Below are 15,968 nucleotides of genomic sequence, written 5' to 3'. Positions count from 1 at the left end.
TGAGGTGATAGAGGGTACAATGAGTCTCCTGGTTCAGGTCTCTTGATCTAGTTCAGAACCAAAGTTGTTTCCATGGGATCAAGGGAGCACACTAAAGAAATGTCAAGGAGCTTGGGCTGGTGTGACTCAGTGGATTGAGTGCTGGCCTGCTAACCCAAAGGTTGTGAGATCAATTCCCAGTCAGGGCACATGTCTGGGTTGTGGGCCAGGTCCCCAGTGAGGGGTGTGTGAGAGACAACCACACACAGATGTTTTTCTGCCTGTCTTTCTACCTCCCTCCCCCGCTCTAAAAATAAATAAATAAAACCTTTAGAAAACAAAGAAACATTAAGGGGAAGTGAAAACAGTGACGTGCCCTCTGAGTAAAGCTGATTGTTTGAAGGAAAGCCCTGACCATAGTTTGGGTGAGAGGGGCTGCTATGAATGCTGAGATCTCCTTCCCAGTTGTTGCTTTTTTTAAAAAACAGAAAGTGTTATGATGAGATATTCCTTTGGCTGCAGACATCAACTGAATGATAGTTTGAAAAAGTAGGAAACGTAGTTGGCTGATAAAGATACAAACAAATTTCGGTAAGAGATCAATGGAACTTTGAGAGTCAGTAGAATTAGTTTAGGCTAAAGATTTTAGATACCTGTGAAATGATATCTGAATTTTTAGAATATTTTGTTTCAATGAGCTACTTGAAACTGTTTCGATGTTAAATGATTATGATGGTGGTAACTTAGCTTTGTGAGGTACCCAGTGCTCTTTCCTAAGTCCTTTACCAACATTCTCTCTTCTACTGAATTCCTTCTGCTGTAGGAGCAAAACTTGCCCTACGCATCACACTGTTACTCTTGACCATTCCTGTATTTTTGGAGGTCAAATCATGAGAAGAGGGTTGTGCCAATGAAAGATTTTCTACCTACCACTTTTCCAAGTGAATGTTTTAGAAATAGCTTTCCTTGTATCCTTTAACGTGAATGGCCTTGGAGACCAGCTGGAAAAACAGCTTAAGATTCAGTTTAGATTCAAAGATTTGGCGTATGAGTTAGGCACTGCTTTGTAGTGTGTAGAATTGAGTTTAACTACTGGCTACGTGTTTGTCAGATAAGAAATGCGGGTGAGTCACTCTACCTTCATCAACCCTCAATCTCCTTAGATGTAGAATGGAGAGCGTAATAACTGCCTCAGAGGGGTGTTTAGTAACAACCTTAGTAAGTAGTAGAAGTTTATGGTATTACTATTTTGAAAGTTAATTTCTTGAAAAATAAAGATCAGTTTCGTGCCACGATTTTGAATTCTATTCGTACATTTATTAACGAAAGGCTCTTAATTCAACTTTAAGCTCCTATTTAGTTCAGTTAACTCCAAATTTTGTTCCCTTAATTTTAGAGATTATTTTTTTAAATTTTTATTTAACTCTTGTTCAAGTACAGTTTTCCTTCTTGTATTCCCAGTCCTGTCCCCCTCACTGCTCCCCACCTCCCTCCCATCTCCACCCCCCACCTTAGTTATTGTCCATGTGTCCTTTATACTTGTTCATGTGAGTCCTTCCCCTTTTCCCCTGTGATTCTCTCCCCTATTTTAGAGATTATTTTGAGGTCTTTAACGTAAAAGACTTCTGTGTACATTTAATTGGGAAATTAAGTTTTTAAGCCTTTAAAATATTAACACTGTAAATAAGCTAAAAATAAGCAAATACAAATATTATTATAAAGAGAACAATTCTTCCTAAAGTTCTTGGAAAATGTGTATGAATATACAAATGATGATAAAAGTAGCTAAAGCACATTTATAAATATGCAGAACTGTGGATTATTATTTTCAGTACTGTTTGCAATGCATTTAAGCATGCAATTGCAGGTGTTCTCTTAGGCAGAACTATAATTTATATCATCAGAGAGAAATTACATTCATTTCTTTTAGGAGTATTTTAGAACAATTCCAAATAATGATCAAATATATTTGGTACATATATCTATTACTTCAAAAAGTCAAATTTTTCATTCATAGGTCATTAAAGCAAACACGAATTATGTCAAAATCAATGGGCTATCAGATATACTTTCTAATCTTAACAATAATATAATTTATATACTTGTATAAAACCTTAAATGTTTATTCTTATGTCATCTTCATAGTGACCTTATGAAGTAGGCAGGCATTATTGTCCTAACTTTACAGGCAAGAATTCTGAACCTCAGGGGGAGATTGAAAGAGGGTAGCCAAGATGTTAAGGGACTCCCAACTTCAAGTCCAGCTCCCAACATTCCACACTGACACACCCTCACCACTAGAACACCAGTTCTGAGAAAAATGGATATTTTGTGTTTTTTTTTCTTCTTTTCCAATCTTGCAGTTTTGGCTGCTCCTTAATGGGACATGAAGGTTAAAGATTTCAGGACTGTTTCTAAGGCAAATAGTAAGAAAATAAGACTTCAAAGAAGCAGCGATTGGGTCCTGTAAACAGGTGCCAAGGTAGCAGGAAAGCAGGAAGGATTAAAATAGGAGATAGGATTTAGACTAGACTTCGGTTTAGGGATAGTTGGAGTTTAGATAAGGGAGAGGAGAAAAAGAAAAAGGAAACAATGGCAGAGGCAGGCGAAGTGGTACAGAGAGCTCACCTGTGGGGATGCACAGGGCTGGGGGCAGGGGCACAGTGCACTGCCTGAGGCTAGGGGAAATGATGCTAGGTAAGACCAAAAAGTTTTCATTGTTCTCATGGTAATGAGTTTATGCTTTATCCTTGCAGTGATGAGCACTTCTGGAGAGCTCTGAGTATAGGAGTTACTTGCAAGATAATTACGACAGTAGTCCGAGATTTAATTAATTATAGTGTAGAGTACATGGTAAATCTAGTCAATGGCTTACTTGTCTTTCTCTAATTGTTACACATGCAACTGTCACATGTTTATCTTTAATTGTATGCAAGTCATACATGGTAATAACGTGCAGTTGTATAGGATCTTACATAGACTTTAGCATGTAAGTGCCTGGAAAGTTAGAACTAAGTCTGTCGATCTCTTTGTGGCACAACTTAATATCATCCATTGATCGGAGAGATGAAACTATCCCGGCCAAGTGAATCATTTTCAGTGAGGACATGGGGGCTGTCACTGCACAGTTCCTCAGTCACGTGGAAGGTACCGCAGGGGCTGGTATGGCTCATGTCTTTTCCAGGCATGCAGTGGCTGCATCATATCTGTTGGAGGCCAGATCCCAAACAACCTGGCAGTCCCTCTCTACAAGAATGGGGTGAAGATCATGGGCACGAGCCCTCTGCAGATCGACAGGGCTGAGGACCGCTCCATCTTCTCAGCAGTCTTGGATGAGCTGAAGGTGGCTCAGGCCCCCTGGAAAGCTGTTAACACTTTGGTAAGGAAAGAAATACGTGTCTGTTGTTAAAGTTCTCTTTTGAAGAGCCATAACCTGAATGTTAACTACTGCAGGTGTTTACTGTAGGGCAGCCAGAACACGTGGTGCTTGGTGAATTGAAAGTTGCTGTATTTCCATGATTGCAGTTAAACGTTGGTTCTAAATTGATAGGAGTATTCTCATTAAGATTCAGACAATGAAAAGAAGTTCAAACTCTCTTTGAACTGGATTTGATATTTAGAATTAGAAGCTAGAAATTTTATGTATTTCGGTGCCCAATTTACATTTTAATGGTGTCTTTTGAGAGGAAGAATAAATAAGAGTTGGGTTACTACTTGTTGTAATGATACCATTCTGCATTGATACTATTCATTGAATGTTTTAAACTATTCATGCATTTTTGTTGATGTTTCCCTTCATCAGAATGAAGCGTTGGAATTTGCGAAGTCTGTGGGCTACCCCTGCTTGTTGAGACCTTCCTATGTTTTGAGGTAATACATTGTTTTCCAAAACAACAATTTAAAAATTTGGAAGTGGAGACCTGTATGCTGTATGGTAATAGTGCTAGGCTTTTTTTTGTGTGTAGTAATTTGTAAATCCCTTAACAATCCCCAAACCAGCACAGCCAGACTGAGGACCTATGTACAGTCCTTCAGTTTATTGCTTTTCCTGCAGGGAGTCCTACATCGTAGAAGATGCCTTAGGGCATATCCTTGCCAAACAGTGGGAAAATAGTTTTACATTAGAGAAGAGGATAATTAAAGAAACTCGAAATGTAAAACCAAAACCAAACAAAGAAGGTACCTTGCCCCAGCATCTGTTTTCTAATACCTGGAAATGACAGCTTATCTTTGGTACCTTCCCACGGTGCCTCTAGTTTGAATTTTTGAGTTTTTGAAATCACATTTTTAAGAGATGAATTATAATGGTGTGGGGCATGGGCAGTGAAAATCTTTTATATTAAACCTTGAGAGTAAGATCTATCATCAAAGGAGAAGGTGTGAATTATCACTTCCTCTCCTCAGATGTCACCACATGTAAGGAGCTACTTCACCAAACGGGGGATAATAAGAGAAACACAATTTGCTGTGCACAATTTGAAAGTGTAAATGGAATTTGAGATGGGGTCCTTTAGAATAATGAAAAATTTCAAATGAGGTGGAAAACTTCCCTTTTATTTAAATGACATTTTGCATAAACCGCAGTCTAATAACACTAGTCCTTTGAGGTATTGTGTAAGTTAATGTAAACATGCATATTTAAGGGAGGATAGCAGAAAACAGCTTTGACTATTGCATTTCCTCTCTCATCTTTATCTATATCTTTGTTCTGGTCTCCTATACCACAGATTATCAGCATTATAGGCCTTAGCTTTTTTGTCTTAAATAGATGAAGAAATTGAAACCTTTTTATGCAGAGCGTCATAAGAGTAGAAAAGGTAAAATATACTACTTTTGAAAGGGAAGTGAAAAGTAACTTTTTCCCTTATTTATTACCCTCCTTTTATTTCTTCTTCTTTCTCCTCTTCCACTTTGAAAGTGTCAAAAGGCAGAGTAAATTGATTTTAGAAAGCTTCTTTCTCAACTATTTAGAAAGAAGGACACAGCTGAATACATTCCAGTCACATACTTTACATTGTATTTGCAAATGCTACTTAAAAATAATTCTTGTGTAGCCTGGTAGAGGTTGTAGATTGCCCTATTTTGACTGAGAACCTATGAGTTAAGATCAGTTTTTGGTAATGAACACTGAAGAGAGTTAGAGAAACTAGGTCCTGGGAGGAATCCTATTAAGGTTCAAGAATTACCTGAAGCAAGTGGAGAGTTAAAGTAGTAAATGAGAAAGAACAAACTGTGTGTGTGTGTGGGGGGGGTAACATTTCCAGAGCTACTTTGGTTTTCTTTGGGCTTATTGTAGGTCTCCACCCCTTCCTCATCCCCAGCTCTGGCGACTTTTTACTTTGGTCAGTTGTCATGTTGAGTAAATGGAATAAAGTCTCAATTTAGAAAAAAAGATGCCTTTTTACTTAGCCCAGACTAAAACTGGAGGTTGCCTGGAACTGTTCAGAGAAGCAATCAAGTCTAGGATGCTTTACTTCCAAAGCGATAAAGAAACTGACTTCTTTTCCTCCCCTTCCTTTTCCAGTGGGTCTGCCATGAATGTGGTATTCTCCGAGGATGAGATGAAAAAATTCCTAGAGGAAGCCACTAGAGTCTCTCAGGTAGCGTCTCCTTTCCTTCTGTGGACATTTACTTCTGTTAATTACTATTTTGTTTCACCTGTTGTTTTTCTTTTCACACAATGTTGTTAGGATGGTTTTCCTTAAAAAAACAAACAAAAACATTTCCATCTACTAGTCTCCTACAGGTGGGGAATGAAAAAAATCAAGTGCATTTCACTATATTTAGATCCCAGAGTTAGTTGAAGAAGAGGAGAATCAGTGTATATTCGATCACAACAAAGATTTATGTAACTTTTGACTCCAGGAGCCAGGTTGGATGAACATCCTGTCTGATCATGGGTGAGACGCTAGCGAAGTTATCCCTGGACACAGTAGCCTCAGGGCTGCCCAGCCCCGCTCAAGAACCCTGAGTTTTAATTCTCATCTGCAGAGACTTTGTCCTAGTCAACCTTGCCACTTTAATGATAAATCCCTTTGCTCACTTACGGATGTTTTTCATTTGGTTACATTCCATTTTAGCAAATGAAAATGTTTATAATTTTGTGGTGGTTCCACAACCACCTTGCACGGCCCCGGCTTTTAGTCTCTCCTTGGGTGTTACCTCAGTGTGATCCATTAAGGCTCACCTAGTGGGGTTATTGATCTGCACCCCTTGTACTGGAGTGGATGAAAGCAGTGTTTTCCTTTCCAAAGCTAGCTGTGGCTAAAAATATATACATAAAGAGAAAAAGCACAACTTATAGAAAAAGCTTTGATGTTAAGTGAGTAAAATGTGGAGGGAGCTGCAGAACCCAAGGCAATTCAAAGTGGCGTGAAGAGCAGGGACCACCCCTGCACCCATGCGGTTGGACGCCCCTTCTGCGAGATGCTTGCGCCCCACGGACATTTGGGCAGTGAAGATAGAGGACAAGGATAAAGAGTGAGAAGAGGCAATGAGCGTAAAAAAAAAACAAACAAAACCAAGTGGATTTAGAATTCACTTATGTGTGAAAGTCAGATAACAAAGAGGGAATCTCTCTAACGGGCCAATTGTCATTAATGTGCCCTGCAGTGAGACACTGACTGCCCTTGATTTAATTCTCTGCCGACAGGCCTGCCGTAGTCCCCTTTGGAGGAACCAGCAGCTAGATCTAGCTGGTCTCATGTAAGTGATGAGGCAGGCACCCTGTCGTTATTTATTTTTTATTTTTGCCCAGAACACTGGATTTCATAGGGGATCTATGAGACAGAATATTTTTTTAAATATTTTTAAAATATTTTTTATTCTGCTAGCATATGAGTGGAACACTTACAGGATGAATGTGTTGTAATAGGGATGTCTCAAATAAGTACTTCCTGGTTTAAGTGTCCCCATCAAATTATAGCAGAATCTGGTATTCTCAACTCAGGGACTCTAGAGTAAAACCAGCCCCCATCAGTCATTTATCTATTTATGCATTCATTCATCTTTAGCACCTGCTATGTAATGGCATTATTCTCAGGACTGGGTGCTCTTATAAAAAGATAGATAAATCTCTGCTCTCATGAAGGACTCTCTTTGTTAGAGACACAGGATACTGAGCATTGCCATAGAAAAAAATATACATGATGTCAAGGTACAGTGCAAAAGTATTTGAGTCTATTGCCTAGGCTTTTAAAGAAGGGACTTTTAAATTGATTCAAAATGGTTGATTCACAGTTAAAAGGTTTACATTGTGGGTGTGAGATGGAGAAAAGACCAGCATTTTAAAGATCTCAATTTGAGAAAAAGGATTGAGATCTGCACACCTTGTACTAACCAAGGTGTTTCTAGAAACTAACCAAGCATTCACATGTGGCTGCGGCTCCAAATATGGTGGGAAGTCTGATTGGAATCATGGTGGAGAATTTGACAGATGGGGAGCAGGTAAAGACATGGTCAGTCATCACAATGAGTTTGGATTTTAGTCATACTTTCTATTTTAAAAAGATTGCTCTGCTGTAGTACGGAGAGTGAATTCTGGTGCAAGACTGAATCACGGGAAGAGGCTGAGGGACTGTTGCTATAGCTCAGGGTAGAGACGGCAGTGCCTTGGGCCATAGCAGTGACTGTAGGGTGGAGAAAAACGCATGTGCCCTAGAAATATTGAGAGTGCAATGAGAATGCAATATTGAGAATGCACTTTGAAGGCAGTGAGTGGATGGACAGAGGTAGAGGGGCCAAGAGGATCATGGGATGACTCCTGAATTTCTGCCTTGGACAACTGGAGAGATGGTGGTATCATTTATGAAAACAGAGACCACTGGAGAAGGAGGCATTTTAGAGGGGGAAATTATACTTCTAATTTCCTTTTAGATGGGAGGTGTCTGTGAGGAGTCCATGTGGACGTGCTTTAAAAGCAGAGGGTTCTGTAGATTTGGAATTGAGGATCAAGATCACAGCTAAAGATGGCGGTGTAAATATGGATTTGGAAAGGAAATAGCATACCATGTTAACTGAAGCTTTGAGAATGGAAACAATCATCAAAGAGAGAATGTAGAGGAAAAGGAGCCCTTAAGACAGAGAAAAGAGGAACAGTGGTATGTAAGGGCTAAGAGAAGAAAGACCCTGGAAAGAGCCTGAGAAACGAGAGTAAGGGGGTGATTCATGAAGACCAAAGGAGGAAAGTATAAGCAACAATGTGTAAGTGGCCATAAGATTGAAATGTATTGAGATATAATAAGGGCTATTTCATTAATGTGTTCAGTTGTCCAGAATTGTGGGTGCTGTTGTCCTCCTCAATTCAGTTTACCTGTGAGCCGGCAAGGGGTGCGGGTTGTTGGTGCCTAGGGCAGAGTGGGGAAGAGACGCCCCAGTCTCGGTGTTCTTCCTTCAACCTCTTCATTCCATCTGGAAAAAGCAGCCAGGTTGCGACGGGCATTGTAGTGCTGTCAGGAAGGGACTGAGTGTGGGAAGAACTTCAAGAATGATAGGGGCTGAAATAGCCGGGGAAAGGACATTTTAAGACTAGTAAAGAAAAATGTTTGATTTCGCAATTGCAAATGTCATACTTTAGGAGTGGTTTGAGGCATCCATTTCCAGGTAAAGGATTTCATTTTTGGCTTAATAAAAATGGATATGAAATGCTAGTTACTTTGTTTCTAAATTCTTTTGTTATTCTTATAGAGAGAACTCATATAGGAAACTGTAGTACTTAGAAATGAAAAAGATAAGTGTAGAAAAAGAACCCGAACCAATAATAATATGTAATTATTAATAAATATTTTACTCCATAAGGCATCTATAATTCTGGAAACAGAAATAGAACCCCATTCTGCCCTCTCTGAAAGTCGCCTCTTTTCTCCACCTCACCTAGAGTCTATGCTTGACATTTCAAAACTGCTTTTCAGTTCACTGAGTACTTAAGCTCAGAGAAACACCTTCTGTCTCACTGTAAACAGAGAATGGCCTAGATTTGACAAAAGTTGGCTAATGAGTTTTTGTAGTGTGTTTAGCATGAATTCTCTTAAAGCATTGCCCTGGTATTTACTTGAGGTACCCGGCTTACTTGACACGACCCGATGATTCCAGCTAAACGCTCTGCCCTGCTTTCCTTTGTGACAGGAACACCCAGTGGTGCTGACAAAGTTTATTCAGGGGGCCCGGGAAGTGGAAATGGATGCTGTTGGCAAAGAAGGAAGAGTGAGTACTTTATCTCCATCTCTCCCATCCCTGTCTTTCCATCAGGCATTTCTTTTCTTGGCAGTTTTGAAATATAACAGATTAAAGTTTACGATTTCTACAAAACAGGTTTCTAATAATAATGGACAAGCTGCTTAGTCAAAAAAAAATTCACATTCACTGACAATTCAGTTGATGTGGCATGGGTATCTTATTTCCTGTGTTTCATACTGTTGGAATTCCTCTTTGATGATATTCAAAATTAATTATCATCCTGTACCTATCGTTCTTTTTGAATTGACTTTCTCTCATTTTCTTTTGTTTGTGGGTTTCCTTTTATGTTCCAGGGGATATTATGAAAACATCCAATACTTTTCTTTCTGAAGTTCCTGATTGAATACCTAGTTTTTCTCTCTTGATTTCCTATCTGCCTTTTAAAAATTGGGTTAATAAAGGCAAAACCAAACTGAGGAGGGTGGATAATGATAATAACATAAAATTGGCTTACGATATCACATCTCATATTGCTAATGCAATTAATGCATCCAACTTCAGTGAGAAAAGAGAATGCAAAAAGGCCTTCCTTCAGTTTGCTCATCATGTAATCAGACATTTATGCTTTATCTGGAAATATAAGAAGTTATGTTTTAGGAAGTCCTTGTCATTGTATTTGCCTTAAGAGAATATAAAAGGTTGACCTTCAACTTCTACTTTGCAGATACTTCAAAACACTACTGAAGATGATAAATATTTTTTCTTTCTTTTGACTTCCACTTTACCAGTTCAAAGTGATGTGTTTTTTTTAAAAAATATATCTATATAGTAATAATGACTTCTTACCACAGAGTCGTATAATCTTAAGTGCACGCATCCTTCGACATTGATTATTTCAACCCCACACCCTCCAAAAGATGAGAATTTTTTCATAGTATCTCTGGAAGGAGATCATTTGTTTTTTATTTAATCTTTTGGAGATGCAGAACACAAAAAAGTTGCAAGATTTTATATATATATATTTTTTGTTTTGCGTTGGTTATTTTTTGACATCTCACATAGTCCTTTTTTTGAACTAAGGTCTGCTTCTCTCCGATTTTCCTTGCTGACCTTCTGACCCTTCAGAGCTGTAGGGCACAAGTTTAGTTTTTCTACCTTTTCAGTATTTTATCTGTTTGAGACTGATTTATTAAAAAAAGAGAAATGTAATCACACCAGTGCGGAAGTGGGGAATGTAACTCTGGCTTAGAAAATTTCTATATATTTTTTAAATTTTGAGGTGGTGAAGTTGGTCTGACTTGGCTCCAAGTTGCCAAATACGCTCTTGCCCTGAGCTTTTCTTGCCCATAGACCAGTGCTCATCACTTGGCCTCCCTCTTCCGGAAATGTTCCATATGGTTGACTTTATTTTTACTGAGTCACACTCAGAAGGAGACATAGTACTTCAGATATATGATGATATTTCCAGAGCTCAGTTGGGCTCCTGCCTCCTCATTTCTAGGTTAAAACTATTAAAACATTAGGTGCTTACTGTGCACTAACTGTCATGCCAGGCACCGTGTATGTGTTCTCTTTTATCCCTGCAAACATTCTGAGACAGATACTGTTGTTATTCGCATCTTATCAGAGGCCATGGCTAAGCAGATACAACATCTTGCCCAGGTCACCGAACTGAAACGACAGAAGGACTGAGATCCGAATACCACTCTGCCTTAAGTCATCTGTATATCAGAAGATAAGCAAATTGTCTCTGTAGTTTATGTCTTTTGTAGTCACCCAGTTATTCTCCCTACTCTAAGCTTTATCGTTTCCCAAAGACACGTGTTATTAACACTCCTATTATATGGTGATTGAGACCATGAACTTTAGAATCTGACTGATAACATCCCCAAACCTTTCCTCGGCCACCTGTACAGAAGTTATGTATTCTGACTGCAGAAGGACAGTAGTCATCTGTACTGGGGTCATTTATTCTTATATTACCTTGGTTTCCTTACCTATGAAAGGGAACAAGTGCGTTTTCCCTTTGCTTCTCTCTTCTCTCAAATATCAATTTAAAGAGCTCTTGATCTTTAGATCTGAAGGGTTCTCTCTCATTCACCTAAGTTATGACATTTACCTAGCTAGATAGTCATTTCTCCCATCTTCTTTTCCTTTACAGTGTCTAAAACCTAGCCTGGAAGGAAGAGATAAACATATCTCCAGTGCCTCCCAAATGTTTTTGTTTTCTCTCTGTTCTTAAATGTCAATATGAGTTGGTTTACTTGTCCTCTTTTCCTCTTATGTATACTCATTCTAATCAATGGAGGAGGGCGGTAAGCTCTCAGCCACTCTTGGGTTCTCCTCGAGGCGATTTGTCACGGCACGGGGAGGCCTGACAGGTCCATGCCTGCCGCTCTTTCTGCTCTTCTCATCGGGGACTTGGCAAAGAAACTGGTCAATGCTCCAGACATCTGTTATAATCAAAGGGGTGGGCAAGGCTGCAGCTTCATTGAAGTAGGTGCCTGACAACTCCCTGTAATCTTCCTTTGGCCAGGTTATCTCCCATGCCATCTCTGAGCACGTGGAAGACGCAGGCGTGCACTCAGGAGATGCAACTCTGATGCTGCCCACACAGACCATCAGCCAAGGAGCCATCGAAAAGGTCATTATTTATAAATAAAAGTCAACAGGGAAAAAAGCAAAGATAAAAACAGTTTTTAAAGCCAGGTAGCAATGTTGGACATGCCCCGGGTAAAATTTCATTATTACAAGAACTTCCTTGCTCTGAGTCGGCTGGGTATTTTAAAAAAGGTGAAAGATTTATTCGTTCTGAAGAGAAACCAGAGTATCAGCTGGGTGTTTTAAAGATAACCATTTCCTTCACTGCCCCTTAGGGCCCATTTGGTTGTACGCGAGTGCGGGGGCTCCCTGACTTCAGTGTGCTTCACCACTGCCTGGGGAGCTTGTTCAAGCACAGAGCCCTGGACTCCAGCCCCCGTTTCTGACTCTGTGGTGCTGGGCAGAGTCTCCAAGTTGCCCCCCGAACTTCTGGTCTGGCTACAGGACGCAGAAATTCCTGAATGTGGCATGCAGATCCTCCCCACAAGGAGATGCCATTTCCTTCCGACCATAGTATCTACCCTTGAAGAGGTCAGGGCAACAGGAAAACACAGAAAAGAAATCTCTCTGGTCTCTCCAATACCACATAATTTGGGGGCCTGTGCCTCTCAGCAGGTGACCCATTAGATTGACATAGAGTTTGGTCTTCAGTTTCTGGTCCTGAAGCAACTAAACCCAAAGGATTCCATTTAACCTTCAAAGTTAAACCAGAATATATCATTGTAAGTAGAAGTATTTATTTGCAGAGAAGTAATCCTATAAAATTATATTTTCACCCCAGTATTCTATTGTGAATATTTAGCACATATTATTGTTTTGTTACTAGAAGCCTAATGGTGGCTGCTATTATTTCATTATCGTTATTGGAAATAACGTTATTGGAAATAACGATAAATAATGATAAATAATGTTATTTATCTTTACAGCTTTCTGTAAAGATAAACTAAAGAAGTATAAATTTAAGATTCTGTAACTTTTTTGGTTTATATATAACGAACACTCTTAGCACTATATTATTGTTTTATTCATCTAGGTGAAGGATGCTACCCGAAAGATTGCAAAGGCTTTTGCCATCTCTGGCCCATTCAACGTTCAGTTTCTTGTCAAAGGAAATGATGTCCTGGTAAGAAATGCCAAGGTGTTTGAGGGGACACCTTGCTGTGTTAGGTCATGTTGGTTTGTGTCCCTCTAGTAACCTTCACTGTAAACGCAACTGTAGAGCAACTGAGGCCTTGCCGCTACTAGTGAGTGGGTATGGCATGTTTCCCAGCATGTAACACAGGCCCTTAGTGGCACTGGTATGTTAGTCGCAGCTTTGTGAAGCACTCTGATCCATTGGAAAGGTCACTGGCTGCCATCTACAGCAGAGGATAGATGGATACAGTGACAATCAAAAAGTAATCTGAACGTGTAGAATAGTGATAAATGCACTGAAGTTTTGCTTCACTATTTTCCCAGAAAAGAAAGCTGTTACTTGTGCCATTTACCAAAAAAAGAAGTTACATTAACTAGGTTAGTCTTAATTAATTTAGTCTCTTTCATTTAACCAATCAGTAACCACTATTGATTCAGCATCTGTTATGCAAAGTCATAGGGTGGTTACAAAGACTTATAAACCACAGCCTCAGTTCCCAAAGATCTTCCATTTAGTGAGGACCAAGAACAAGATGAATTTGTACATAACCAGAACATAAATTAGAGTGTAATAGCTGCAAGGAGAATGTACAAATAAAATGGCGTTGGTGTCAGAAAGGAGAGAGAGCATATCTGCTAGTTGGCATGTGCGTGTGTGCATGCACATGTGTGTGCAAGCGTATGTGTATTTGAGTGCCATTTGTCTGGTTGTCTGGTTTTAAGTGAATTATAAAAGATTTCAAGGAAGATTCTGTGTATTGAGATGGATTTTAAAGAATGGCTGGAAGGAAGGTAGAGAGGACATTACACACAGAACATCTATGAGAACATTTGGCACATGTTAGGAGATAGTGACTAGTTCAGTTTAGCAAGATCTTTTTTTTTCTAGGAAAATAGTGCAAGTAAACTGAAAAGTAAGATTGGGGCCATGAAGGTGGTACAAGATAACACAGAGGGACACAGAGACAGGTGGAAAGAAGGCCTTTGAGGACTAGACCTTGATCTGATGGCCAGTGAAAACCCAGTGAAGGCTCTCAGTAAGGATGTGGGATTTTCTAAGCTCTGCAATAAGGTCAGTCTCTCAGGAGTGTAAGGCAGGGGGGTTGTGGAAAGGGGAACGCCAGATTTCAAAGGTACTGACTGAAAGGACACTAGTTAGCAAAAGTGCAAGCAGTGGGAGTGAAGGGAGAAGGTGGCAGAGCAAGAGCTGGTCCCCAGTCAATAACAGCTGGACGCCAGCTGGTGGGGAAAATATTAATATTGTTGCCGTTAGTCCTCACCATTCCATCTCTTCTGTTGAATTTTTTTAATCTCTCCAGGTGATTGAATGTAACCTGAGAGCATCTCGATCCTTCCCCTTTGTGTCCAAGACCCTCGGGGTAGACTTCATTGATGTGGCCACCAAAGTGATGATCGGAGAGAATTTCGATGAGAAACCCCTTCCAACTTTGGAGCACCCCATCATTCCTGTGGACTATGTTGCAATTAAGGTAACATTTGAAAAAAATCTATTAGTCATTTTTCTGAGTTCCAAGGAAGGAGAGCGATTTTTCGTCAAAAGAATCTTGGTATTTTAGGAACCTTCTCACTGAAGTGCTGGACTAGGAAGTCATGATGTTTTCTTTGAATAATGTAATGCAGGTGCACTACAGTCAACTCTGTGTGAACTACTGTGCACTTCAAAAATCATTTAGAATTGTTTAACTTCAGAACTGACTCGCTGAGTGAATTATAACTACGTGTATGCAGCTGATGGACGATAGTACCGGTTCGGTTGGTAAATTGAAATCATGGACATATATATTGTTAGCACAAGGCTTGGATGGAGCCATTTTTGAAATGTGCCAAGACTTCAAGAGTGCATGAATCTTTTAAAAATCTTTCCTGCTGGTTAAATTCTACTGCCTTGGCCACCATCGCTTACTTCCTACTTTCTTTAGTGGCACAATTTTTCCACTTGAAAAGTTGAGAGACCAGTTACTGTTCACAGTGATTCTGTGAAAGTGATGAAATTGCTGGTACCTTTATGAAGAGTGACCAAGAAAATTTGAGTTTTTGTTCACTAATTTCCAATAGTATATATATATAGTATTGCAAATTAGTGTATATATATATATATATATATATATATTAGTGTGTATATATATATATAGTGTATATATATATATATCTCACTATATGTCTAATAATAACTTGTAATAAAACCATTGAACTTCTGTAGCTGCCTCCGTGTGTCCATGCACATAGTATTTATGACCCGAACTACTTTACTGCACAAGCATGAGGATTAGTGAGGTATTATATAAATATATATGAAGTTTTTAGATGAAGCACACATGAAATTAATTTATATTGAGTGATACATTTATGTGACACTTACATATTTTAGATGCCTTTAAAAGTTTTCCATTTCTATATCTACAGGTGACCTCAACCATGATTGTGTTGTAGCTGAGATTCTGGCTTCTTTTACAGTGGAAGCTTTAAGTTGAAGCTATAAATAAAAAATATTTATTAATCTTACTTAAGTTAATAATTTAGGATGCCTTGGATTTTATAGTGCACTGAAATAGAATGTCACTTTTTATGTTAGGAGAGCATGGCATTTTGATCCTGGAGATGATGACAAAACATAAATTATTCAAGTTTTCAATGGGAGATGTATATATATATATATATATATATATATATATATATATAAATATGTGTGTGTGTGTATACATACATACATACACACACAAATCTTGTTGAGACCAACAAGATCCTGAAAAATATTTTTCCCCTGAAGATTCTGCATATAAATTTCCAATTCATGTTTCTTTATTCATAGGCACAGGCATATATATATACACACATACACATGCACACACATATGAAATAGTTTCCCACTAAACAATATGGTTGGATAGACATGCATTTTTCAAAATGCACTGTATCTTCCAGTTTACTTCTTTCGTAGTTATTATTGTACAAGAATCTACTGTTTTCAAATTATTTACATATAGTCAGTTTTAATACAGCCCTGGTGAGGTGAGAAGCTATCAGCAGATGACGGTATGAGAAGCTGGAGCTCAGGAATG

General features: G+C 38.9%; 1 protein-coding gene across 1 annotated transcript in view; it reads left to right on the top strand.

The window, feature by feature from the left end:
- CPS1 (carbamoyl-phosphate synthase 1) overlaps window positions 1–15,968 on the top strand; it is a 117,302-nt gene that overhangs the window by 85,341 nt on the left and 15,993 nt on the right. The window contains exons 26-32 of the mRNA XM_037042024.1: window positions 3,164–3,358; window positions 3,782–3,849; window positions 5,504–5,579; window positions 9,103–9,180; window positions 11,690–11,797; window positions 12,788–12,877; window positions 14,208–14,378. Of these exons, the coding sequence (XP_036897919.1) occupies window positions 3,164–3,358; window positions 3,782–3,849; window positions 5,504–5,579; window positions 9,103–9,180; window positions 11,690–11,797; window positions 12,788–12,877; window positions 14,208–14,378 (786 nt within the window). The remainder of the gene's footprint in view (window positions 1–3,163; window positions 3,359–3,781; window positions 3,850–5,503; window positions 5,580–9,102; window positions 9,181–11,689; window positions 11,798–12,787; window positions 12,878–14,207; window positions 14,379–15,968) is intronic.

Source organism: Sturnira hondurensis, unplaced genomic scaffold (genome assembly GCF_014824575.4).
Source record: "Sturnira hondurensis isolate 20B ecotype Veracruz unplaced genomic scaffold, ASM1482457v3 Scaffold0003681, whole genome shotgun sequence".
Lineage (NCBI taxonomy): Eukaryota > Metazoa > Chordata > Mammalia > Chiroptera > Phyllostomidae > Sturnira > Sturnira hondurensis.
Note: the sequence above shows the minus strand (reverse complement) of the source record. Positions and strands in the feature narration are given on the sequence as shown.